The sequence below is a fragment of the Anolis carolinensis genome, unplaced genomic scaffold (genome assembly GCF_035594765.1).
Source record: "Anolis carolinensis isolate JA03-04 unplaced genomic scaffold, rAnoCar3.1.pri scaffold_10, whole genome shotgun sequence".
NCBI lineage: Eukaryota > Metazoa > Chordata > Lepidosauria > Squamata > Dactyloidae > Anolis > Anolis carolinensis.
Window position 1 is genome coordinate 1482457 of NW_026943821.1, and position 26505 is coordinate 1508961.

Genomic DNA, 26505 nt, shown 5'->3' on the forward strand with positions numbered 1-26505 from the left:
GAAACTACAGAGCCAGATTCAAGGTTTACGTATCTTAAAAATACTATTTTTATAACATTACTAGCTGTGCCCAGCCACGTGTTGCTGTGGCGAAGTATGGGTATGGGAAGATTATAAATGGGTTATATTCCTGTGTGGAAGGGCCTTGAGTCTACACTACCATTTAATCCAGTTCAAATCAGATAATCTGTATTTTATAGGCAGTGTGGAAGAGGCCTAAGTGAGGCCTAACTCTGCCTATCCCCTGGGCTGAGTGGGTTGCTAGGAGACCAAGTGGGCGGAGCTTAGCCTTCTAACTGGCAGCAATTGAATAAAAACAATTATTCCTCTCCCTCTAATTAGGACTTTATTTTTCTTTTCTTTTTGTTGTATGAACGTAGAGGCATGGATGAGGGGTTGTGCTGCCAAGTTTAATGTTTCTGGGATGTGTAGTTTTGTTGTTTTGTCCTAGGCCGAAATTTCATTACCTTTTTATATATATAGATTTATTGCACTGACCAAAGCAGTTATTTGGTGAAACAGTCCTTTCTTGGTCTGGCGAGTGTGTGACGTCCATCATGTCCGTTCCATTTGGAGCCAAAGCCAGTTGGAGGAAGAAGCTGAGGACCGTCGAGACTGAAAGAGTAAAATATGCATGAATACATTGTTGTTGTCGTTGTTTACTAGCTTGGGTACTTGGCATTGCTCGGGTTATTTGAGAAAGTCAGTTTTAATTGCACAAACTGCATAAGGTTGTGGATTAAACCCAATTTACACCATGCCAGGTTAACCCCGAGAAACTCCATCAGTACTTAAGCCAGAAAATAATAAACTTTTGCCTTTGTGGCTTTGCCTCTGCATATGCCGCTCCCTTCCTGTGAGCTGGTGCCTTTCTCCAGAAAGTTCCAAGACCAAAAGTTAGCTTGAAATCAACAAGTCAGGTCACAGGTATCACTTATGCCAAGTGGGTGTGGAAGGTGAGGAAGATCCTCAGCCACTGGTCAGTTTTAGATAAGCCAAAGGTATATATTCTTTGTTTGCTACGACATGCTTTGGGGCGGCCATTTGCTCCATTATTGTTGTTACTTTTACATTTATTTTATTCTGTTTTTATTATTAATAATACACTTATTATTTTACTCTATTATTACATTTATTATTTTACTGCATTTATTATTATTATTACATTTATTATTTTACTCTATTATTATTAAAAGGATACATAAGCACATTTAAATTGAAGAAGATGAAAATTACGATTTAATCAGAGTTAAACAGTCATATCTTAAATTACAGTGTGTTGTAAAGATTCAAAAACATTTAAACTACTGGTGCCTCAATTAATGTACTGTATATACTCAAGTATAAGCCTAGTTTTTCAGCCCTTTTTTTAAAGACTGAAAAAGCCCCCCTCGGCTTATACTCGGGTGAGGGTCCTGGTAGGCTTATATTTGGGTCAGCTATACTCGAGAATATATGGTACAGTTATTATTTTTCTCTATTATTATTGGCATTATTACATTTATTATTTTTCTCTATTATTGTTGCTATTACATTTATTTTACTCTATTTTTATTATTAATAATACATTTATTATTTCACTCTGATTATTATTATTATTGCATTTATTATTTTACTCTATTTATTATTACAGTAGAGTCTCACTTATCCAAGCTAAACAGGCCGGCAGAAGCTTGGATAAGTGAATATCTTGGATAATAAGGAGGGATTAAGGAAAAGCCTATTAAACATCAAATTAGGTTATGATTTTACAAATTAAGCACCAAAACATCATGTTATACAACAAATTTGACAGAAAAAGTAGTTCAATACCCAGTAATGTTATGTTGTAATGACTGTATTTACGAATTTAGCACCAAAATATCGCGATATATTGAAAACATTGACTACAAAAATGGCTTGGATTATCCAGAGGCTTGGATAAGCGAGGCTTGGATAAGTGAGACTTTATTGTATTATTTTACTCTATTTATTATTACATGTATTATCTTCCTGTAATAATAATAATAATAATAATAATAATAATAATAATAATAATAACTCTATTATTATTAAAAGGATACATAAGCACATTTATACTGAAGAAGATGAGAATAATTGGACAGTCTTATCTTAAATTTGAGCTTTATGTAAATATTCAGAAACATTTAACCTACTGATGCCTCAATTAATGTAAATTTATTGGTATCTATTTTTTATTTCTGAAATTTACCACTCTCGGCTTATACTTGAGTCAATGTTTTCCCAGTTTTTTTGTGGTAAAATTAGGTGCCTCGGCTTATATTCGGGTTGGCTTATACTTGGGTATATACGGTAATTTTATTGGTATCTCGGCTTATACTGGAGTCAATGTTTTCCCAGTTTTTTTGTGGTAAAATTAGGTGCCTCGGCTTATATTCGGGTTGGCTTATACTTGGGTATATACGGTAATTTTATTGGTATCTTGGCTTATACTGGAGTCAATGTTTTTCCAGTTTTTTGTGGTAAAATGAGGTGCCTCGGCTTATATTCGGGTCAGCTTATACTCGAGTATATACAGTAATTTTATTGGTATCTCGGCTTATACTGGAGTCAATATTTTCCCAGGTTTTTTTGTGGTAAAATGAGGTGCCTCTGCTTATATTTGGGTCGGCTTATACTCGAGTATATACGGTAATTTTATTGGTATATCGGCTTATACTGGAGTCAATGTTTTCCCTGTTTTTTTGTTTTTTTGTGGTAAAATTAGGCTTATATTCGGGTCGGCTTATACTCAAGTATATACGGTATACCCAATGAAATATCTTACCTGCAAGGAGAAACCTTGGCCAAGAGCTCTTCTTCACAACAAAGCCTCGTCGGTGTCCCATTGAGTGCAATTCAAATCCGGCTACGAATCTATATATATAAAAGAGTGATGGCATCAGGGCAGCGGACAAAACAACAAAACTACAGGCCCCCCAACCTCGAAATTTGACAACACAACCCATCATCCACGGCTCTAGGTTGATACAACAAAAAGAAAAGAAAAATAAAGTCCTAATTAGAGGGAGAGGAATAATAGTTTTTTATCCAATTGCTGCCAGTTAGAAGGCTAAGCTCCGCCCACTTGGTCTCCTAGCAACCTACTCAGCCCAGGGGACAGGCACAGTTAGGCCTCACTTAGGCTTCTTCCACAGATTATCAGATTTGAACTGGATTATATGGCAGTGTAGACTCAAGGCCCTTCCACACAGCTATATAACCCATTTAGAATCTTATATTATCTGCTTTGAACTGGATTATCTTGACTCCACACTGCCATATAATCCACTTCAGTGTGCATACTAAACATAAAGACAACCATACAACAGACATTCAATACCACCACTACCTCAACAATTTCTCACCAACACCACCAGACAACGCCACAGCAACGCGTGGCCGGGCACAGCTAATGTTTAATAAATTAAGTATTATAAATTTAAAAAGCAAAGAAATAACGACCTGCGCTGGTTAAAATGTATTGCAAAATCTTGGAAGGTCTGTTCATAGATTTCTTCTTCTTGCAAAATATTCAGAAGACGGAATCTCGTCTTGCTGGATGGTTCTTAGATCTTGGTCTGGTTATGGGTCTGGACTTTTGGGGTTCTGCGGTTTAATACCCAGAGGCCCGAGTGTTTGGGACGGACCATTAAGAGGCACAAAGACGTCATCGTTTGGATCCCTCGCTTTTTGGAGCCTTTCAAAGTCAAAACCAAGCTAATCTCCATCTTGGACCGATACCATCTATGCAAAGCAAGGAGACAATGGGACCCTTGTGTGAATCCTCAAACAGGTGCATGCAACACACACTGGGAGAGAAGGATGATGCTGATGGATGATGATAATAATAGTCATTCCAGAGCACCCAAGAAAGCTTCTGTATCCTCCAGGAAAAGTTTCCATTAAAAGGTCCAAATGTAAACAGCAGTGGAATTGTGCTTTGGAATCCTGGAAGTCATAGGGATGCTGAACAGGGACCCCCCCCCCCCCTTTCCACAAAAAGATGATGTAAGGCAGGGGTCCCCAAACTTTTGAAGCAGAGGGCCGGTCCCCAATCCTTCAGACTGTTGAGGGGCCGAATTATCATTTGAAAAAAACAAAACAAATTCCTATGCACACTGCACATGTCTTATTTGTAGTGCAACAACAACAACAATGAAAAAACAATACAATATTTAAAAATGAAAACAATTTTAACCAACATCAACCTATCAGGATTTCAATGGAAAGTGTGGGCCCGCCACTGGCCAATGAGATAGTCAAGTTAATTAGATTGTTGTTGTTGTGTGCCTTCGAGTCATTTCAGACTTTGGCCGAGCCTAAGTCTAAAATTAATTATTTATTTACTGCATTTATTTACTACATTTATATCCCACCCTTCTCACCCCAAAGGGGACTCAGAGCAGCTGTATGTACATACAATATATTATATTATTAGCATAACACAATATTAGCATTATATATTACTATATTGAACTATACCACTATACTATTATATAATATGTAATATATAACATATAATTAATATTATTATATGGTATTACTATTAGTATTATATTGTATAACATAATATTATTATCAATATTATATGTATATACAATATATTACATTATTAAAACTGATATAAAAATACTATATTATAAAACTGAGGTCGGGGGCCAGGTAAATGACCTTGGAGGGCCGCATCCGGCCCCCGGGCCTTAGTTTGGGGACCCCTGATGTAAGGTTTACATATAAATATAAATATAGGAGCCCCGGTGGCGAAGAGTGTTAAAGCACTGAGCTGGAGACCGAAAGGTCCCAGGTTCAAACCCCAGGAGCGGCTTGAGCTCCCTCTGTTAGCTCCAGCTCCTGCCAACCTAGCAGTTCGAAAACATGCCGATGTGAGTAGATCAATAGGTACCGCTCCGGCGGGAAGGTAACGGCGCTCCGTGCAGTCATGCCATTGGCCACATGACCTTGGAGGTGTCTATGGACAATGCCGGCTCTTTGGCTTAGAAATGGAGATGAGTACCAACCTCCAGAGTCAGACATGACTGGACTTAACGTCAGGGGAAACCTTGACCTTTAATGCATTGTATGGTATGTCTGCTTGACGAATGATCGTGGTTTGACATCCTTTCCAGCTGGATCACAATAAACAACTCGGTGGCATTTTCAATTTTCTGGTGAGATTTATTTGGGAAATTCAAGGGGAATCCTTTATCTAGAGGTTCTCTTTTTCTCGCCAGGGCTTCGAACCCTTATTTGTTGGGTCTGTGGTCTCTCTCCTATTGAGAGCGGCCCTCCAAATTCTAGCTCGGCATCAATAGTTTAGCACTCTTGGGCAGAGAAGGCGAGAGATCTTATAAAACGACAACTCCAGGGATTCCATAGCATGGAGTCATATCAACCTGCGTTCATCCCACAGTTTAGACATTCCCTTCGAAACCCCAGAGAGGTGTCTGAGGGCAAAGGAGCCTGAATCATATCCCCGGAATCCTTTTTTGCAGAAAGTGTCGCGAGTGAGTAACCCATCGCCCATGATGCTGCTTCCCGTCTCAATGCGCAAAACACAACACAACCCAGGTTTGCTTTGTTCAGTTGCAAAACCTGCTTCACGTTCTGCCCATGTGGCAACCTGTGGCTACCGGCTTCCTGGCAAACGTTGGGAAAGAGCCAGTTGCTGGGTTCATTTCTCCAGCCGTTGGAAATGGAGCAAGCGACCACATCGATGCTGCGACACAGCCGGTCTGGAAAACATTGCACACCGTGCGGCAATGGGCCCTGCTCTGGGGAATGAAGGTTGCCACATGATCCAGAGGAAAAGGCACATGAGCAGCTATGCAACTGGTCTGGAAAACATAGTGTATTCCATGGCAATGGGCTGCTTATAGGAGAGTAAAGGTTGCCAAATGATCAGGAGGAAAAGGCACATGAGCAGCTATGCAACTGGTCTGGAAAACATAGTGTATTCCATGGCAATGGGCTGCTTATAGGAGAGTAAAGGTTGCCAAATGATCAGGAGGAAAAGGCACATGAGCAGCTATGCAACTGGTCTGGAAAACATAGTGTATTCCATGGCAATGGGCTGCTTATAGGAGAGTAAAGGTTGCCAAATGATCAGGAGGAAAAGGCACATGAGCAGCTATGCAACTGGTCTGGAAAACATAGTGTATTCCATGGCAATGGGCTGCTTATAGGAGAGTAAAGGTTGCCAAATGATCAGGAGGAAAAGGCACATGAGCAGCTATGCAACTGGTCTGGAAAACATAGTGTATTCCATGGCAATGGGCTGCTTATAGGAGAGTAAAGGTTGCCAAATGATCAGGAGGAAAAGGCACATGAGCAGCTATGCAACTGGTCTGGAAAACATAGTGTATTCCATGGCAATGGGCTGCTTATAGGAGAGTAAAGGTTGCCAAATGATCCGGAGGAAAAGGCGCATGAGCAGAAAGCATTGTATGACGTGCATCAAAGGGCTCTCTTTTGGAGCATAAAGGTTGCCAAATGATCAGGAGGAAAAGGCACATGAGCAGAAAGCATTGTATGGCATGCACCAAAGGGCTCTCTTTTGGAGAATAAAGGTTGCCAAATGATCCGGAGGAAAAGGCACATGAGCAGCAATGCAACTGGTCTGGAAAACATAGCATGCGCCATGGCAATAGGCTGCTTATAGGAGAGTAAAGGTTGCCAAATGATCCGGAGGAAAAGGCTCATGAGCAGCAATGCAACTGGTCTGGAAAACATAGTGTATTCCATGGCAATGGGCTGCTTATAGGAGAGTAAAGGTTGCCAAATGATCAGGAGGAAAAGGCACAAAAGCAGAAAGCATTGTATGATGTGCACCAAAGGGCTCTCTTTTGGAGAATAAAGGTTGCCAAATGATCCGGAGGAAAAGGCACATGAGCAGCAATGCAACTGGTCTGGAAAACATAGCATGCGCCATGGCAATGGGCTGCTTATAGGAGAGTAAAGGTTGCCAAATGATCAGGAAGAAAAGGCACAAAAGCAGAAAGCATTGTATGACGTGCATCAAAGGGCTCTCTTTTAGAGCATAAAGGTTGCCAAATGATCAGGAGGAAAAGGCACATGAGCAACAATGCAACTGGTCTGGAAAACATAGCATGCGCCATGGCAATGGGCTGCTTGTGGGAGATTGAGGTTGCCAAATGATCAGGAGGAAAAGGCGCATGAGCAGAAAACGTTGCGCTCCATGTGGCAAAATGGCCTTTTATTAGAAAATAAAGATTGCCGCAAGAGGAAAAGGCGCAGGAGCAGAAAACATTGCACATCCAATGACAAAGCGCTCTTCGTTGGGGAAGAACGGTTGCCAAATGATCAGGAGGAAAAGGCTCAGGTGGCAACTTGAGCATCTGTATATGGATGGACCCCACACCTGGCTGTGTCTAGGAGCGTGGGAGCCTCAAAAGTGGCTCTGCGTGGCTCCCAAAGGGGAAACATTCCCTGAAAATAATAATAATAATAATAATAATAATAATAATAATAATAATAGATATGAAATCCAGCATATCTATCTTGTTTGCTGTGTCATAATAATAATAATAATAATAGTAATAATAAATGGCAATAGGAAAACAGAAGTCGCCCATTTGCATGGCATTTGCGCATGCTGACAGATGTAGGTGCGGATTTAGACACGCTTATAGGAATTTAAATAACGTGTCCTCCCACGTTTGTTTTTTGTGCGACTCACTGTAAATTTGCATTACACAGCGATGACACTTTGATCCTGCTTTAACTGGTTCCATTCAATGGGATCCTGGGATCTCTAATTTGGCAAGTTGCCCCATGTTTTGGTCCAGCAGATGTGGTGGCTTCAAGTCCCAGTGACCACGACCAATGGTCAAGGATTCTGGGACACAAAGTCCTAAACATCTAGGGGGTCAAAGTTTGAGAGCCTAGGTAGGGAAGGCCAACAAATTAATGCCGTTTGATACCACTTTAACTGGGCAACAGGGGCGGTTCAACCGTGAGGCAAACTAGGCAGTTGCCTGTGGTGCAATTCTGTAGCGAATGCTTTCCTTCTCGCCCCTTCTTTGTGGCCAGGCCTCTGGGCTGCCTGGCCATGTTCCAGAAGCATTCTCTTCTGATGTTTCACCCACATCTATGGCAGGCATCCTCAGGGGTTCTGAGGTCTATTTGAAGCTAGGTAAGTGGGGTTTATATATCTGTGGAATAATGTCCAGGGTGGGAGAAAGAACTCTTTTCTGTTTGAAGCAAGTGCGAATGTTGCTGTTTTCCAGCTTGATTAGCATTGAGGTGCCTTGCAGCTGCAAAGCCTGGCTGTTGCTACCTGGGGCCATCCTTGGTTGGGAGGTGTTAGCTGGCCCTGATTGTTTCCTGTCTGGATTTCCCCTGTTTTCAGAGTGTTGTTCTTTATTTAGGCTTTTCCTTAATCCCTCCTTATTATCCAGCATTTTCGCTTCTCCAACGCTTTTATTTTTCAGTGATTGGTTGGGGGGGGGGGGTTGCCAAAATTCTGTTCGCCTATACTTGAAAATTACCTTGGGCCGGCCCTGCTGGGCAATGCAATCAGATCCTGGGAGTTGTAGTTGGCGAGGCCCCAGCACCCTTTGGCAGAGAAGGCTAAAGAATTTATTAAACAACAACAATTATTCAATCACATTGAGCTATGGAATGGTGCCAAACTGAATTAATTTGATGGTGGAGATCAATGATTCCCAACCTGTGGTCTGTGGACCAGCAGTGCTCCACAAGAACTAAAATATGGGTTGCTGTGAGTTTTCTGGGCTGTATGGCCATGTTCCAGAGGCATTCTCTCCTGATGTTTCACCCACCTCTATGGCAGGCATCCTCAGAGGTTGTGAGGTCTGTTGGAAACTAAAATATGGTCCACGGCCTCACCGTTCCTACTACGGATAATACAGTAGAGTCTCACTTATCCAACACTTGCTTATCAAACATTCTGGATTATCCAACGCATTTTTGTAGTCAATGTTTTCACTACATCATGATATTTTGGTGCTAAATTCGTAAATACAGTAATTACTACAGAGCATTACTGCGTATTGAACTACTTTTTCTGTGAAATTTGTTGTCTAACATGATGTTTTGGTGCTTAATTTGTAAAATCATAACCTAATTTGATGTGTAATAGGCTTTTCCTTAATCCCTCCTTATTATCCAACATATTCGCTTATCCAACGTTCTGCCGGCCCGTTTATGTTGGATAAGTGAGACTCTACTGTATCTCTATCTGCCTTCCCCTTGTTTCCAAAAACTGATTTGTAACCCGTTTGGTACCCATGTTGGAGTGTGGTCCCTGGTCAAAAAAAGGTTGCATTTATTATTTTACTCTATTTATTATTACATTATAATTACCTTCCCGACGGAGCAGTACCTATTGATCTACTCACATTTACATGTTTTCAATCTGCTAAGTGGGCCGAAGCTGGGGTGAAGCTATTCAATGCTAATTAAGGTGATTAACTACAACATTCACACTGGCCTCCAAGTGACAAAGAGTTCTTCTCTCACCCTGGACTTTCCACAGAGATATATATAAACCTTCCTTGCTGCATTTCTCCATACCTCACAACCTCTGGGGATGCCTGCCATAGATGTGGGTGAAACGTCAGGAGAGAATGCTTCAGGAACATGGCCATACCTCACAACCTCTGAGGATGCCTGCCATAGATGTGGGCGAAACGTCAGGAGAGAATGCTTCAGGAACATGGCCATACCTCACAACCTCTGAGGTTGCCTGCCATAGATGTGGGCGAAACGTCAGGAGAGAATGCTTCAGGAACATGGCCATACCTCACAACCTCTGAGGTTGCCTGCCATAGATGTGGGTGAAACGTCAGGAGAGAATGCTTCTGGAACATGGCCATACCTCACAACCTCTGAGGATGCCTGCCATAGATGTGTGCAAAACGTCAGGAGAGAATGCTTCAGGAACATGGTCATACCTCACAACCTCTGGGGATGCCTGCCATAGATGTGGGTGAAACGTCAGGAGAGAATGCTTCAGGAACATGGCCATACCTCACAACCTCTGATGTTGCCTGCCATAGATGTGGGCGAAACGTCAGGAGAGAATGCTTCAGGAACATGGCCATACCTCACAACCTCTGAGGATGCCTGCCATAGATGTGTGCAAAACGTCAGGAGAGAATGCTTCTGGAACATGGCCATACCTCACAACCTCTGAGGATGCCTGCCATAGATGTGTGCAAAACGTCAGGAGAGAATGCTTCAGGAACATGGTCATACCTCACAACCTCTGGGGATGCCTGCCATAGATGTGGGTGAAACGTCAGGAGAGAATGCTTCAGGAACATGGCCATACCTCACAACCTCTGATGTTGCCTGCCATAGATGTGGGCGAAACGTCAGGAGAGAATGCTTCAGGAACATGGCCATACCTCACAACCTCTGAGGATGCCTGCCATAGATGTGTGCAAAACGTCAGGAGAGAATGCTTCAGGAACATGGCCATACCTCACAACCTCTGATGTTGCCTGCCATAGATGTGGGCGAAACGTCAGGAGAGAATGCTTCAGGAACATGGCCATACCTCACAACCTCTGAGGATGCCTGCCATAGATGTGTGCAAAACGTCAGGAGAGAATGCTTCTGGAACATGGCCATACCTCACAACCTCTGAGGTTGCCTGCCATAGATGTGGGTGAAACGTCAGGAGAGAATGCTTCTGGAACATGGCCATACGTCACAACCTCTGAGGATGCCTGCCATAGATGTGTGCAAAACGTCAGGAGAGAATGCTTCAGGAACATGGTCATACCTCACAACCTCTGGGGATGCCTGCCATAGATGTGGGTGAAACGTCAGGAGAGAATGCTTCAGGAACATGGCCATATCTCACAACCTCTGATGTTGCCTGCCATAGATGTGGGCGAAACGTCAGGAGAGAATGCTTCAGGAACATGGCCATACCTCACAACCTCTGAGGATGCCTGCCATAGATGTGTGCAAAACGTCAGGAGAGAATGCTTCTGGAACATGGCCATACCTCACAACCTCTGAGGATGCCTGCCATAGATGTGTGCAAAATGTCAGGAGAGAATGCTTCTGGAACATGGCCATACCTCACAACCTCTGAGGATGCCCGGAATGCCCGGAAAACACACAATTTTTTTTGTTATGTCGTGTTATAATAAACTGAGGTCCCTTTATTTCTTTTTCAAGGGACTTTTCCATCCTCAAGCTACCTCTGACCCAGAGAAATAAAAGCAGAACTGGGTTGGACCTTCTTGGTCACCATTTGGACTCATCCTTTGTCACGCAAAGGTCCGGAGACGACAACCCTTACCCCGTGCAACGGTGTTCTGACCACAGATGCATCACCGGTTGTGCAAGCGTCCTTCCTTCCTCCCTTTCGTTTGGAGAACAAAAAGGAGAAACGCAAGAGCGAGGGATGCTTGGCACAACCAGACACAACGGGAGAAGAAGAAGAGGAAAAAGAAGAGGGTCCCGCCAACAACCACAATCCAACCGGACCCCCGAAAGCAATGCTTCTGTCAGGTCAGTTGGGAAAAGAGCAACTATTCACCTTTACTGGGTGCAAAATTGGTTCTTTATCAATTGCATCCAAAGAAAAGGGGACAGGCAAAAGAAACGAGAAACCCAGCCAATCAAAACAGTCTGAGGAGGCATCTACACTGTCGAATTAATCCAATTTGATGCCACTTGAGCTGCCAAGACTCCATGCTGGGCTATGGGAGTTGTAGTTTGGTGTGGCACCCAGTATTCTTTGGCAGAAAAGGCTTGCAAAATTGTAACTTCCATAATAATAATAATAATAATAATAATAATAATAATAATAATAATAATAATAATAATTCTTCATTGGAACTTATGCCTCAAGTCCCACCTCCCAGCAGCAAAGAACTGGTGGGATCACAAACCTGCAAAAGTCTTGGAAAATGAGCACACAAAAATACTGCGGGACTTCCGAATCCAGACTGACAAAGTTCTGGAACACAACACACCAGACATCACAGTTGTGGAAAAGAAAAAGGTTTGGATCGTTGATGTTGCCATCCCAGGTGACAGTCGCATTGACGAAAAACAACAGGAAAAACTCAGCCGCTCTCAGGACCTCAAGAATGAACTTCAAAGACTCTGGCAGAAACCAGTGCAGGTGGTCCCGGTGGTGATGGGCACACTGGGTGCCGTGCCAAAATTGACAAAATTACGATCTGCCAGCTGCAAAAGGCCACCTGACTGGGATCTGCAGCATCATCCGAAAATACATCACACAGTCCTAGGCACTTGGGAAGTGTTCGACTTGGGATTTTGTGATATGAAGTCCAGCATGTCTATCTTGTTTGCTGTGTCATAATAATAATAATAATAATAATAATAATAATAATAATAATAATAATAATAATAATAATAATAATAATACATTCCAGTCCTAGACACTTGGGAAGTGTTCAACTTGTGATTTTGTGATGCGAAATCCAGCATATCTATCTTGTTTGCTGTGTCATAAAATAATAATAATAATAATAATAATAATAATAATAATAATAATAATACATCACACAGTCCTACACACTTGGGAAGTGTTCGACTTGTGATTTTGTGATGCGAAATCCAGCATATCTATCTTGTTTGCTGTGTAATAATAATAATAATAATAATAATAATAATAATAATAATAATAATAATACATCACACAGTCCTAGACACTTGGGAAGTATTTGACTTGTGATTTTGTGATATGAAATCTAGCATATCTATCTTGTTTGCTGTGTCATGATAAAATAATAAAATAATAAAATAATAATAATAATAATAATAATAATAATACATCACATAGTCCTAGACACTTGGGAAGTGTTCGACTTGTGATTTTGTGATGCGAAATCCAGCATATCTATCTTGTTTGCTGTGTCATAATAAAATAATAATAATAAAATAATAATAATAATAATAATAATAATAATAATAATAATAATAATAATAATACATCACACAGTCCTACACACTTGGGAAGTGTTCAACTTGTGATTTTGTGATATGAAATCCAGCATATCTATCTTGTTTGCTGTGTCATAATAAAATAATAATAATAACCTTATTTTTATACCCCGCCCCATCTCCCCGAAGGGACTCGGGGCGGCTTACATGGGGCCTTGCCCGATAAAACAATCAAATATCAAAACACAGCAATAAAACAGTTATCCAATAGGGTTGTTGTGTGTCTTTCGGGCTGTGTGGCCATGTTCCAGAAGCATTCTCTCCTGACGTTTCGCCCACATCTATGGAGAGAATGCTTCTGGAACATGGCCACACAGCCCGAAAGACACACAACAACCCTGTGATCCTGGCCATGAAAGCCTTCGACAACACAGTTATCCAATAAAAAGATCATCCCTGAGAAACCCAATGATCTTGTCCTCCTTTTTCTTTCTTGCCTTTCCTCTTTGCAGGCTTAATCCTGGGCTGCTTTTTGCAGCTGGCCACAGCCCAACAGCGTAACCTGTTGGTGTCCAGTGAGCCCCACCGACCCCAACTGGGTCAGGATGTCACGCTCTCCCTGCAAGGCGGGCCGTCTCCAATTGAGAGATGTCAATGGATCCAAGAGGGCCGGACGGGAAGGAAAAGCATCTTCTCCTTCAGCCCTTCCCCGACTGAAAGCCAGGCCTCTGGTAGGAGACACACTCTCCGGTCGGATTGCTCTCTCCGAATCACGAATCTGGATGCCTCGGACGAGGGAAACTACTCCGTGACCCTAAGCAGCAATTTGAGGCAGGATACCCCGGGACAAGAGGAAATCTACGAAGCCTTTTTCTATCTGCAGATCTCCAGCAAAGGTTAGTACTAGAGCGGCCAGATCTCTGAATCCAGTCTTATGAGATCGTCTAGACCAGGGGTCCTCAAACTTTTTAAGCAGAGGGCCGGTCCACAATCCTTCAGACCAGGGGTCCCCAAACTAAGGCCCTCCAAGGTCATTTACCTGGCTAATAATTACTGTGTTATAATACAGGACAATATAATCTCTAAAACCAAGACAGTAAATAAAGACCAACACTCTGAAAGCAGGGAAATTGGGAATTCCAGAAAGGCCCTTCCACACAGCTATATAACCCATTTATAATGGACTTAATGTCAGGGGAAAACCTTTACCTTAACTACCACCAATTTCTCAATACTTTTTTCCCATACCACCATATTTCGCCACAGCAACGCATGGCCGGGCACAGCTAGTTATCCATATAAGCAGAAAATAGCAGTGGATATGAAATGATTACAGGAAGGAAAAAAGCTCACGAGTTGAGTTTTAATTAATATTAACCATTGGTTGCTAGTGTCTCCCGGGGATCCTCCCCAGAGTCCAATTAAATAACTTTTCCGAAGCTAAATGGAGCATTGCCTGTCTTCAAGGCCTAGGTTTGTTGTGAACTGCTATCGTCTTGCAGACTAAAGATGCATCTAGAATGAATGCCAATTGAACCACCATGGCTTTATGTTAGGCAATCCTGGAAGTTGTAGTTTTACAAGGTCTTTCCCCTTCTCTGACAAGCAGGGCTGATGTCTCACTAAACTACAATGATTCAATTGCATTGAGTCAAACTGGAGCATTATTACTGTTGTTGTTGTTGCCCCACTTTATCTCTCCCAAAGGAGAGATATAGATCATTCTGTAGAACAGGGGTCCTCAAACTTTTTAAGCCGAGGGCCGGTCCACAATCCTTCAGACCAGGGGTCCCCAAACTAAGGCCCGGGGGCCGGATGCGGCCCTCCAAGGTCATTTACCTGGCCCCCGCCCTCAGTTTTATAATATAATATTTTTATATCAGTTTTAATAATATAATATATTGTATATACATATAATATTGATAATAATATTATGTTATACAATATAATACTAATAGTAATACCATATAATAATATTAATTATATGTTATATATTACATATTATATAATAGTATAGTGGTATAGTTCAATATCTATATATATAAAAGAGTGATGGCATCACGGCAGCGGACAAAACAACAAAAGTAAACACCCCACAACCTCGAAAATTGACATCACAACCCCTCATCCATGCCTCTAGGTTGATACAACAAAAAGAAAAGAAAAATAAAGTCCTAATTAGAGGGAGAGGAATAATTGCTTTTATCCAATTGCTGCCAGTTAGAAGGCTAAGCTCCTCCAACTTGGTCTCCAAGCAACCCAATAAAAAATAATAAAAAACACTAAAAATTGATACAATAAAATACTATAATAACAGAAAATAACTAAAAATAATACAAGAAAATAATAAAATATAATAAATAAAAATATAACTTACAATAAAATTAATAAAAAATGCAAATAACGTCAAATAAAAACTACACAACAATTTTTAACCAATACCACCACCACTTTGCCACAGCAACGCGTGGCCGGGCACAGCTAGTAGTAATATATAATGCTAATATTGTGTTATGCTAATAATATACAGTAGAGTCTCACTTATCCAACACTCGCTTATCCAACGTTCTGGATTATCCAACGCATTTTTGTAGTCAATGTTTTCAATATAACATGATATTTTGGTGCTAATTTTGTAAATACAGTAATTACAACATAACATTACTGCGTATTGAACTACTTTTTCTGTCAAATTTGTTGTAGAACATGATATTTTGGTGCTTAATTTGTAAAATCATAACCTATTTTAATGTTTAATAGGCTTTTTCTTAATCTCTCCTTATTATCCAACATATTCGCTTATCCAACATTCTGCCGGCCCGTTTATGTTGGATAAGTGAGACTCTACTGTAATATATTTATTGTATGTACATACAGCTGCTCTGAGTCCCCTTCGGGGTGAGAAGGGCGGGATATAAATGTAGTAAATAAATGCAGTAAATAAATAATTAATTTTAGACTTGGGCTCGGCCAAAGTCTGAAATGACTTGAAGGCACACAACAACAACAATCCTAATTAACTTGACTATCTCATTGGCCAGTAGCAGGCCCACACTTTCCATTGAAATCCTGATAGGTTGATGTTGGTTAAAATTGTTTTCATTTTTAAATATTGTGTTGTTTTTTCGTTGTTGTTGTTGTTGCACTACAAATAAGACATGTGCAGTATGCATAGGAATTTGTTTTGGTTTTTTTTCAAATGATAATTCGGCCCCTCAACAGTCTGAAGGATTGTGGACCAGCCCTCGGCTTAAAAAGTTTGAGGACCCCTGATCTAGATGGTCTTTGAGGGTCCCTTTCCTTACCTATGGTCTTATGAGACCATCTAGATGGCTTTTGGAGATCATATTCCTTACGTATGGTCCTATGAGATCGTCTAGATGGTCTTTGAAGGTCTCTTTGCTTAGCTACGTCTTATGAGACCATCTAGATGGCTTTTGGAGATCATATTCCTTACGTATGGTCCTATGAGATCGTCTAGATGGTCTTTGAAGGTCTCTTTGCTTAGCTACGTCTTATGAGACCATCTAGATGGCTTTTGGAGATCATATTCCTTACGTATGGTCCTATGAGATCATCTAGATGGTCTTTGAAGGTCTCTTTGCTTAGCTACGTCTTATGAGACCATCTAGATGGCTTTTGGAGATCATATTCCTTACGTATGGTCCTATGAGATCGTCTAGATGGTCTTTGAAGGTCTCTTTGCTTAGCTATGGCCTTATGAGACCATCTAGATGGCTTTTGGAGATCATATTCCTTACCTATGGTCATATGAGACTGTCTAGATGGCCTTTGAGGGTCCCTTTCCTTACCTATGGTTTTATGAGATCGTCTAGATGGTCTTCGGAGGTCTCTTTGCTTACCTATGGTCTTAGGAGATCGTCTAGATCAGGGCTCCCCAAACTAAGGCCCTCCAAGGTCATTGACCTGGCCTCTGTCCTAAACTTTAGACTTCAGGTTGACCTAAGTCTGAAATGACCTGAAGGCACACAACAACAACAATCTTAATTTTGGACTATTTCATCCTAGTCCGGCCCCCTAACATTCTGAGGGACTGTGAATTGGCCCTCCACTTAAAAAGTTTGAGGACCCCTGCTTCAGACTGTTGAGGGGCCAAATTATCATTTGAAAAAAAAAAACCGAACAAATTCCTATGCACACTGCACATGTCTTATTTGTAGTGCAAAACAACAACAAGAACAATGAAATACCAATACAGTATTTAAAAATGAAAATAATTTTAACCAACATAAACCTATTAGGATTTCAATAGGAAGTGTGGGCCTGCTTCTGGCCAATGAGATCGTCAGGTTAATCAGGGTTGTTGTTGTTGTTGTGTGTCTTCAAGTCATTTCAGACTTTGGGCGACCCTAAGTCCAAAATTATTTATTTATTCATTTACTACATTTATATCCCACCCTTCTCACCCCAAAGGGAACTCAGAGCAGCTGTATGTACATACAATATATTATATTATTAGCATAGCACAATATTAGCATTATATATTACTATATTGAACTATACCAATATACTGTAATATTATATGTAATATATACAGTAGAGTCTCACTTATCCAAGCTAAACAGGCCGGCAGAAGCTTGGATAAGCGAATATCTTGGATAATAAGGAGAAATTAAGGAAAAGCCTATTAAACATCAAATTAGGTTATGATTTTACAAGTTAAGCACCAAATCATCATGTTTTACAATAATTTGACAGAAAAAGTAGTTCAATACACAGTAATGTTATGTTGTAATTACTGTATTTATGAATTTAGCACCAAAATATCACGATATATTGAAAATATTGACTACAAAAATGGCTTGGATTATCCAGAGGCTTGGATTAGTGAGACTCTACTGTAACATATAATTAATATTATTATATGGTATTATTATTAATATTATATTGTATAAAATGATAATATTATTATCAATATCATATGTATATAGTAAAAGGTAAAGGTTTTCCCCTGCTGTTAAGTCTAGTCATGTCTGACTCTGGGGGTTGGTGCTCATCTCCATTTCTAAGCCAAAGAGCCGGTGTTGTCCATAGACACCTCCAAGGTCATGTGGCCACTAACATGACTGCATGGAGCACTGTTACCTTCCCGCCGGAGCAGTACCTATTGATCTACTCACACTCTGGGGGTTGGTGCTCATCTCCATTTCTAAGCCGAAGAGCCAGCATTGTCCACAGACACCTCCAAGGTCATGTGGCCACTAACATGACTGCATGGAGCACTGTTACCTTCCCGCCGGAGCAGTACCTATTGATATACTCACATTTGCATGTTTTCGAACTGCTAGGTTGGCAGGAGCTGGGGCTAACAGTGATCGCTCATTCCGCTCCCGAGATTTGAACGCGGGACCTTTTGGTCCGCAAGTTCAGCAGCTCAGTGCTTTAACACACTTCGCCACCGGGGCTCCCCATATGTATATACAATATATTATATTATTAAAACTGATATAAAAATATTATATTATAAATGAGGGCGGGGGCCAGGTAAATAACCTTGGAGGGCCGCATCCGGCCCCCGGGCCTTAGTTTGGGGACCCCTGGTGTGGACTCAATCCAGTTCAAAGCAGATAATATAAGATTATAAATGGATTATATAGCTGTGTGGAAGGGCCTGGAGTCTACACTGCCATATAATCCAGTTCAAATCAGATAATCTGTATCTTATAGGCAGCGTGGAAGAGGCCTAAGTGAGGCCTAACTCTGCCTGTCCCCTGGGCTGAGTGAGTTGCTAGGAGACCAAGTGGGCGGAGCTTAGCCTTCTAACTGGCAGCAATTGGATAAAAACAATTATTCCTCTCCCTCTAATGAGGACTTTATTTTTCTTTTCTTTTTGTTGTATGAACATAGAGGCATGGATGAGGGGTTGTGCTGCCAAGTTTAGTGTTTCTGGGATGTGTAGTTTTGTTGTTTTGTCCTAGGCCGAAATTTCATTACCCTTTTATATATATAGAAGTTGTTTGTGTCGGATAGCCAAATCTCTCAGGACCTGAATCCGGGATAAAGGAAGGAATCTCAGGGCAAGAGGGCTGCCTTGAAAGAGAATCAAGCCATGATACTTGGCATTGAAGGGAAACCTACCAAGCCTTGTTCTATTTGCATGTCTCCAGTAACAATGTCTATATACTGTATAAGTATACATATATAATATAAAGTTTTGTGTATTGGGTAGCCAAATCTCTCGGGGTCTGAATCCAAGATAAAGGGAGGAATCTCAGGGGGAAAGTGCTGCCTTGAAAGAGAGTATCTATATACATATACTAGCTTGGGGACCTGGCGGTGTCCGGTTCATTTGAGAAAGGCACTGTTTGTCTTTGAATGTTAGGTATTCTCAGTTTGGAGTGGGTAAACTACAATTCCCAGAATCATGGGTCAATCCTCCCCAAACCTGCCAGTATTCAAAGTTGGCTATTGTGGGTCTGTGTACCAAGTGTGGTTCAGATCTGTTGTTGGCTGGGTTCAGTGCTCTTTGGATGCGGGTAAACTACAACTCCCAGATTCAAGGCCCATTCCCACAAACCCCTGCAGTATGTTCAGTTGATCATGAGGCTTCTCTGTGTGAAATTTGGTCTCGGTCCATTGTCAGTGGATGCAGGTGAACTATAACTCCCTTTTCCCCAAACTTGTCCAATATGTTGTTTGTGGGGGCTTTGTGTGCCAAATTTGGTCCTGGTCCATCATTGGAGTGCTCATTCGTTGCAGGTGAACTATAAATCCCAATACCTACTACTCCCAAATTCCCCTCCAATTCCCGGCCCGTTTACGTTGGATAAGTGAGACTCTACTGTAGTTTCAGGGTAGCCAAATCTCTAAGGCCCCAAGACTTGAATCCAGGATAAAGGGAGGACTCTCTGGGCAAGAGCGCTGCCTTGAAAGAGGAGCATAGGGATTTGAATGCTCATTCCTCCCACCTTACGGATATTAAAAGAACACCTTCTGAAAATCTATATATATAAATGAGTGATGGCATCACGGCGACCCACAAAACAACAAAACTATAGGCCCCCCAACCTCGAAATTTGACAACACAACCCATCATCCACGCCTCTAGGTTGATACAACAAAAAGAAAAGAAAAATAAAGTCCTAATTAGAGGGAGAGGAATAATTGTTTTTATCCAATTGCTGCCAGTTAGAAGGCTAAGCTCTGCCTACTTGTTCTCCTAGCAACCCACTCAGCCCAGGGGACACTGCCTTTAAAATACAGATTATCTGATTTTAACTGGATTATATGGCAGTGTAGACTCAATGGACTTAATGTCAGGGGAAAACCTTGACCCTTGACCTTAACTACCACCAATTCCTCAATACTTTATTTCCCAGACCACCAGACTTCGCCACAGCAATGTGTAGCCGGGCACAACTAGTAGAAAATATAATAGCTTTTTGTCCCTGACATCCAAGTAGAATTCACCTGGCTTTATTCAAACGGTATAGGAGAAGGACGAGTTTAAATCAAGCAAACGCCATTCCTGATGGTGACGCCTCCATTAAAGACTACGAGGCACAAATGCACAAAAATTCATAGATGGCCGCCTCTTCTTCCAAACTTGGGCTCTTCCGCTCTCCAAGGTCCAAAACAATAACCGGCCTGGTCTCGACTTCTATTTTGCAGGGTCAACCCAAAATCCCATCACGGTGGAGCTCAGGCCGCGGTATCCCAGTTCGGGCCAGAACGTCACCTTGCTCCCCATAGGAATCCCCAAGAGGTTTCATTTCTGCAAATGGCACCGGCAAACCCGTCTGGGGCGCAACGAATCCCTCCTGACCTACGTATCGGGGCAGCAGCAGACTCAGCAACAGCAGGGGATGTCGGTGGGTGCCGACTGCTCCCTCTTCATCTCGCAAGTCAAGGAGTCGGACGCCGGGCAGTACAGCATCCAAGTGGAAGCCCCGCCGCAGCAACAGCACCGACCGGGCACCGGGACCGGCCAGCAAGACGCCGAGGAGCCTTCCCAGATCTACCGGGGACAAGTGCTTTTGGAAGTCAATGACCAGTCCAGTAAGTACCCTATTTCCCTGAAAATAAGACATCCCCGAAAAATAAGACCTAGTAGAAGTTTTGCTGAATTGCTAAATATAAGGCCTCCCCCCTGAAAGTAAGACCTAGCAAAGATTTGTTTGGAAGCATGCCCAATGAACAGAACACCAGAGCATGCAGGATTGGTAAATGTACATACCAATTGTACATGGAAATAACGGTAGTAACAAGAAATTCTTGATAGGATTCAGTTTGTCTGGTTATGCTGGTTTGTGATGCCAACTACTGTACAGGATATAATAAATGTTCATTTTTGTTCTACAATAAATGTGAATTCTGGAAAAATAATTTATGGAAAAATAAGACATCCCCTGAAAATAAAACCCAGCACATCTTTGGGAGCAAAAATTAATATAAGACACTGTCTTATTTTCAGTGAAACACAGTAGCGGGAGGTCATGGGAGGCAGCCACGTGGTCGGACGAATGCGACTTGATCTACTTATATCATGATACAGTAGAGTCTCACTTATCCAACGTAAACGGGCCGGCAGAACGTTGGATAAGCAAATATGTTGGATAATAAGGAGGGATTAAGGAAAAGCTTATTAAACATCAAATTAGGTTATGATTTTACAAATTAAGCACCAAAACATCATGTCATACAACAAATTTGACAGAAAAAGTAGTTCAATACGCAGTAATGCTATGTAGTATTTACTGTATTTACGAATTTAGCACCAAAATATCACGATGTTTTGAAATCATTGACTACAAAAATTGTGTTGGATAATCCAGAACGTTGGATAAGCGAGTGTTGGATAAGTGAGACTCTACTGTACTTTGTTTTTGTTTGTAGTAGAGGGCTCTCTGCTTCCTAGTATGTACTCCAGGGTCGCAGCCAGCAAACAAAAGGAGACCAGATAAGAAAAAAAAATAAGAGGAAAAAAATATAAAAAATCTTTGGATACCTGGAGCACTGCAAGCCTTCCAGCCAGCCGGGAAGAAAACAGTTTGAGGCAAGCAGAGATTCAGCAGTGTGATCCTCTTCTTAGGTGTTTTCCAAACAGTTGCCGATAAAATCTTTAAAACTGCATTAGCTACACATGAACAGTCTTTAGTAAAAGCAAGGAGTTCAAGGGCAACAGTCTTCAATTAAAAATTGAGAGTTTAAGATAATATAAGAGCAATTAGATATCAGCTTCAGAACTTGCCCTTGAGCTCCTCCGTTTTTGTTTGTGTATCCAATGCCGTTATATTCTCTGTTGGTGCCCACTTTTTTCCTCTGTATTGCTCTGCAATATACTCTGCGCAGGGGCGGCTCAAGCTACACGCGAACTACGCAATTGCGGAAGGCGCAATCCTCTGAATACTTTTTAAAGCATTTCTTTTATTCTGTTTTCAGTGACGCAGAGTCAGGGCCAGCCCTAGGTAATTTTCAAGTGTAAGCAAGGAGTATTTTTGGCACCCCCTCAAACCAAGTGCTCCTTCGCTCTCCCCCCACCCCCACCCCCCCCCCATCACGGCTTTGGAGGGGCGGTGGGAGGGCACGGGAGCCGCAGCCACTTCTGTGGTTTTCTTTTTTCTTTTTTTTTTAAAAAATATTGTTTATTGGGTTGTTGTATGTCTTTCGGACTGTGTGGCCATGTTCCAGAAGTATTCTCTCCTGACGTTTCACCCACATCTATGGCAGGCATCTTCAGAGGTTGTGAGGTATGGAGAAACTAAGTAAGGAAAGGAAAGAATATATATCTGTGGAGAGTCCAGGGTGTGGCAAGAGTCCTTTGTCACTGGGAAGCCAGAATTAATGTTTCAGTTAATCACCCTAATTAGCATTGGAAAGGTTTTGTCTCTTGCCGGGGGCATGCTTTGTTCAGTCATTAGCTGTGCTCTGCCCTCAGAGTGTTGGTTCCCATCTACTGTTTTGACTTTAGAATTTTTTAATTCTGGTAGCCAACAACTATCATTTCAGACTACACAAAAAAGCCATTGAAATCCACAAGCATGTGGACAACTTCAACAGAAAGGAAGAAACCATGAAAATGAACAAAATCTGGCTACCAGTATTAAAAAATTCTAAAATCAAAACAGTAGATGGGAACCAACACCCTGAGGGCAGAGCACAGCTAATGACTGAACCAAAGTCTTGGCTTTAGACGGCCAATTCTCTCACACCAGAAGTGACTTGTAGCATTATTATTGTAGCAGAATGAATGCAGGTGGACCCCGCTGTAACCGCTATGGCTCATTGGGAGTTGTAGTTTGGCAAAGAAGGCGAAAGACCTTGTGAAACTATAACTCCCAGTGGCGTCAAACGGCATTCATTCGACAATGTGGTCAGGAGTTTGATGCCAGCTCTGGCCCTTTTGTCTCTCCCAGAAACAGACCCACACGTCAAAGGGCACAGTTGTGGGCCGCTCTCCGTGAGCTTCGGGGCCTGGATCGTGGCCGCAGCCTTCTTTGGGTCCTTCGCTTGGTGAAATCCTTAATGGTGAGTGACACCTCCTTTGGCAAGAAATTGGGTGGGTGGGGGGTGTCTATTAGATGACTAGGGACCCCCTTTCAAGGCTTTGTCATTCTCTTCTTCTATGCAAAATATGCACACACTCCTTTTTGTGCTAAAAACTCCATTTCCTCCATTTCCGGCATGCAACACCAACACCTGCGCATTTTCTGCGCAATAAGCCCCCAGTTATCACTAGTATGCTTTTGAATAAAACCACCGGGAAGCAAAGTTGCCAATCTCTCAAATACTCAATTGAACGATTTTAGGTTTTGGAGGATTTTGCATTTCTGGATAGGTGGAAATTCCCAACCTGGAATAAATGCCAGATCTTGAAATGGCCAATAGGTGTCAGTCTCAAACAACTAATTTTGCTAAGAGCAGCTCTACACCAGAATCCTGGGAGTTACAGTTTTACTAAGGGCACATCTACACTGGAGTCATGGGAGTTGTCGTTTTGCTAAGGACACATCTATACTGGAATCCTGGGAGTTGTACTTTTACTAAGGGCACATTTATACCAGACTCCTGGGAGTTGTCGTTTTACTAAGGGCACAGTCACACCAGAATCCTGGGAGTTGTAGTTTTACTAAGGGTACATCTACACCGGAGTCCTGGGATATGTAGTTTTATTAAGGGCACATCTGCACCGGAATCATGGGAGTTGTAGTTTTACTAAGGGCACATTTACACCAGAATCCTGGGAGTTGTAGTTTTACTAAGGGCACATCTGCACCGGAATCATGGGAGATGTGGTTTTATTAAGGGCACATCTATACTGGAGTCATGGGAGTTGTAGTTTTCCTAAGGACACATCTATACTGGAGTCCTGGGAGTTGTAGTTTTACTAAGGGCACATCTACACCAGAATCCTAGGAGATGTGGTTTTATTAAGGGCACATCTACACTGGAGTCATGGGAGTTGTAGTTTTACTAAGGGCACATTTGCACCAGAATCCTGGGAATTGTAACTTTACTAAGGGTGCATCTACAACGGAATCCTGGGAATTGTAACTTTACTAAGGGTGCATCTACAACGGAATCCTGGGAGTTTTAGTTTCACTAAGAGCACATCTACATCAGAATCCTGGGAGCTGTAGATATACTAAGGACACATCTACACCAGGATCCCGGGAATAGTAGTTTTGCTAAGGACACATCTACACTGAAATCCTGGGAGTTGTAGGTTTACTAAGGATAAATGCACTTTGAGACCACTTCACTGCCATGTCTCAATGTTATGGAGTCCTGGGAGTTGTGGTTTTACAATGTCCTTCTAGACAAAAGAGATCTGATTGGCAAACTACAACTCCCAGAGGTATTAACCCTTTCTTGTCTTTCTCTCCAACTCTTTCCGCAGTTTCTTCGGTAGATAAGAGGATCACAATGGATTGAAAAACCGCAATATTTTCCTTGAACTGGGATCCCAACGCTGCGTTTTTAATATACATTTATTGCATACGTCCTTTGTGTTAATACACAAACCCTTTTTTATTGCAATCCAGAATAGAAACAATTCTATTAGAAGCTATATCATCTGTTGCATATGTCTTTGTATTTTTTTCCCTTTTCGCAATGTATGTTCTCTCGTTTGGAATAAAATTATTACACGGTCAAACGGAGCGCTCAGAGCTGTGAATGTTTGGTTTTTGGATGTATAATGAATGTGTCTTCGGGTCATTTCTGGTTTAGAGTGACCCCAAAGCAAACTTATTTTAGGACTTTCTTGGTCAGATTTACCCAAACATATTTCCTTCCCTTTGAGGCTGAGAGTGTGTGACTCATCCAAGGTCTCCCAGAGGATTTCCGTGGCTGAAGAACTGATCCAATTCAAGCCCGTTTTAACTGCCATTCCTCAATGCTATGGAACACCGGGAGTTGCAGTTTGCAGTCTCTGGCAGAAAAAGTCCTTGCGAAACTACAACTCCCAGGATCTACCATCGCAATGAGAAATGTCCGTTCGAATGCTGCATTAATTCCGGCGTTTTGCACCTTTCGATTCGTGCCTTTTGAAAGACCTTTGCTCAAGAGAAGAAGAAAAAGAGGCAGGAAGTCCTTTCCCAATGCACAAGGAAGTCTCTGCAAGACTTTTGCAAGCTTTTGCCAATGGAAACCTTGGGTGCGTGGTGTCTACATGGCGGAACTCATGCGGTATGACACCGCTTGAAGTGCTGCTCAATGCATGGAACCCAAGGAGCTGTAGTTTTAGGTCTTTCACGCAGATGTTTCTCTAACCTACATCTCCCAGGATCCCATGGCATTGAGCCATGGCGGCGAAAGTGGCGTCAAACTGCGTTCATTTCTACAGTGTAGACGGGCCCCCGGGTTTGTTTCGGAGTCACGAAGCCAACTGGGTGGGTTTCCTCTTTCTCGTGAAACTGAAGGCACAGATGTCTATTAGACATGTCCAAAAAATCATTTTGAATCGTATATCGGATTTATTTCGGATTGTTCTCGCTTTTTGATGCGCATTCCGAGACATTGTCTCACAGCGCAACCAGCAATGTAATTCGAACAATTGTTAGCCCATTCTCTAATTGTCTCTTAATGTTTCGTTAATTTTTTCCCCCAAAAAATTGTTTTTAAATATATTTTTTTAAAAATTTTTTTAATTGTTTCTGCAACCTACCTTGAATGGGAGCTTGGAGCAGGCTTATACTCGAGTATATATAGTATGTCAAATCTGTAACAACAAATCGTATCCAACTTGTATAAGACCAGGTTGTGGTGATGTACCTAGTCTGAACTGGATTTAAATAAAGTTGGTGATAAACCCTAACCCTATCCCTGTTGTATATCCAACAACTAATGTAAATAAGTATTTGTTCCAAAAATAGCAACGTATATTCTAAATTAAGTATCCAATAGCTATATTGTTATGCAACTGGAATTGTATAACTCTTAACATAAATGTATAATATGGCAACACTTCACGTAAGTATTCCTATAAAACTGTTACAGTTTCAAGTTTTAACTCTCAGTCTTGACACATAAGGTAAGTGAAACCAAACAAAAACGTCACCACAATCCCTTTCTTATACAAGTTGGATACGATTTGTTGTTACAGACTGGATATATAAAAGATTA

General features: G+C 41.6%; 1 protein-coding gene across 1 annotated transcript; it reads left to right on the forward strand.

The window, feature by feature from the left end:
• Positions 1-5613: 5613 nt before the first annotated feature.
• LOC103281275 (uncharacterized) lies at positions 5614-25036 on the forward strand. The gene is made up of 6 exons (XM_062962496.1): positions 5614-5759; positions 11213-11514; positions 13431-13814; positions 20551-20937; positions 23295-23406; positions 24779-25036. Exons 1-5 carry the CDS (start codon positions 5614-5616, stop codon positions 23393-23395), a joined length of 1320 nt encoding a protein of 439 aa, XP_062818566.1. The 3' UTR covers positions 23396-23406; positions 24779-25036.
• Positions 25037-26505: the final 1469 nt, after the last annotated feature.

Coding starts and splice junctions, on each gene's coding strand:
- LOC103281275 (XM_062962496.1), top strand. CDS start 5,614: ATGTGGCAACCTGTGGCTACCGGCTTCCTGGCAAACGTTGGGAAAGAG. Junction 13,815..20,550: donor TCTGCAGATCTCCAGCAAAG/GTTAGTACTAGA, acceptor TCTATTTTGCAG/GGTCAACCCAAAATCCCATC. Junction 20,938..23,294: donor GGAAGTCAATGACCAGTCCA/GTAAGTACCCTA, acceptor TGTCTCTCCCAG/AAACAGACCCACACGTCAAA.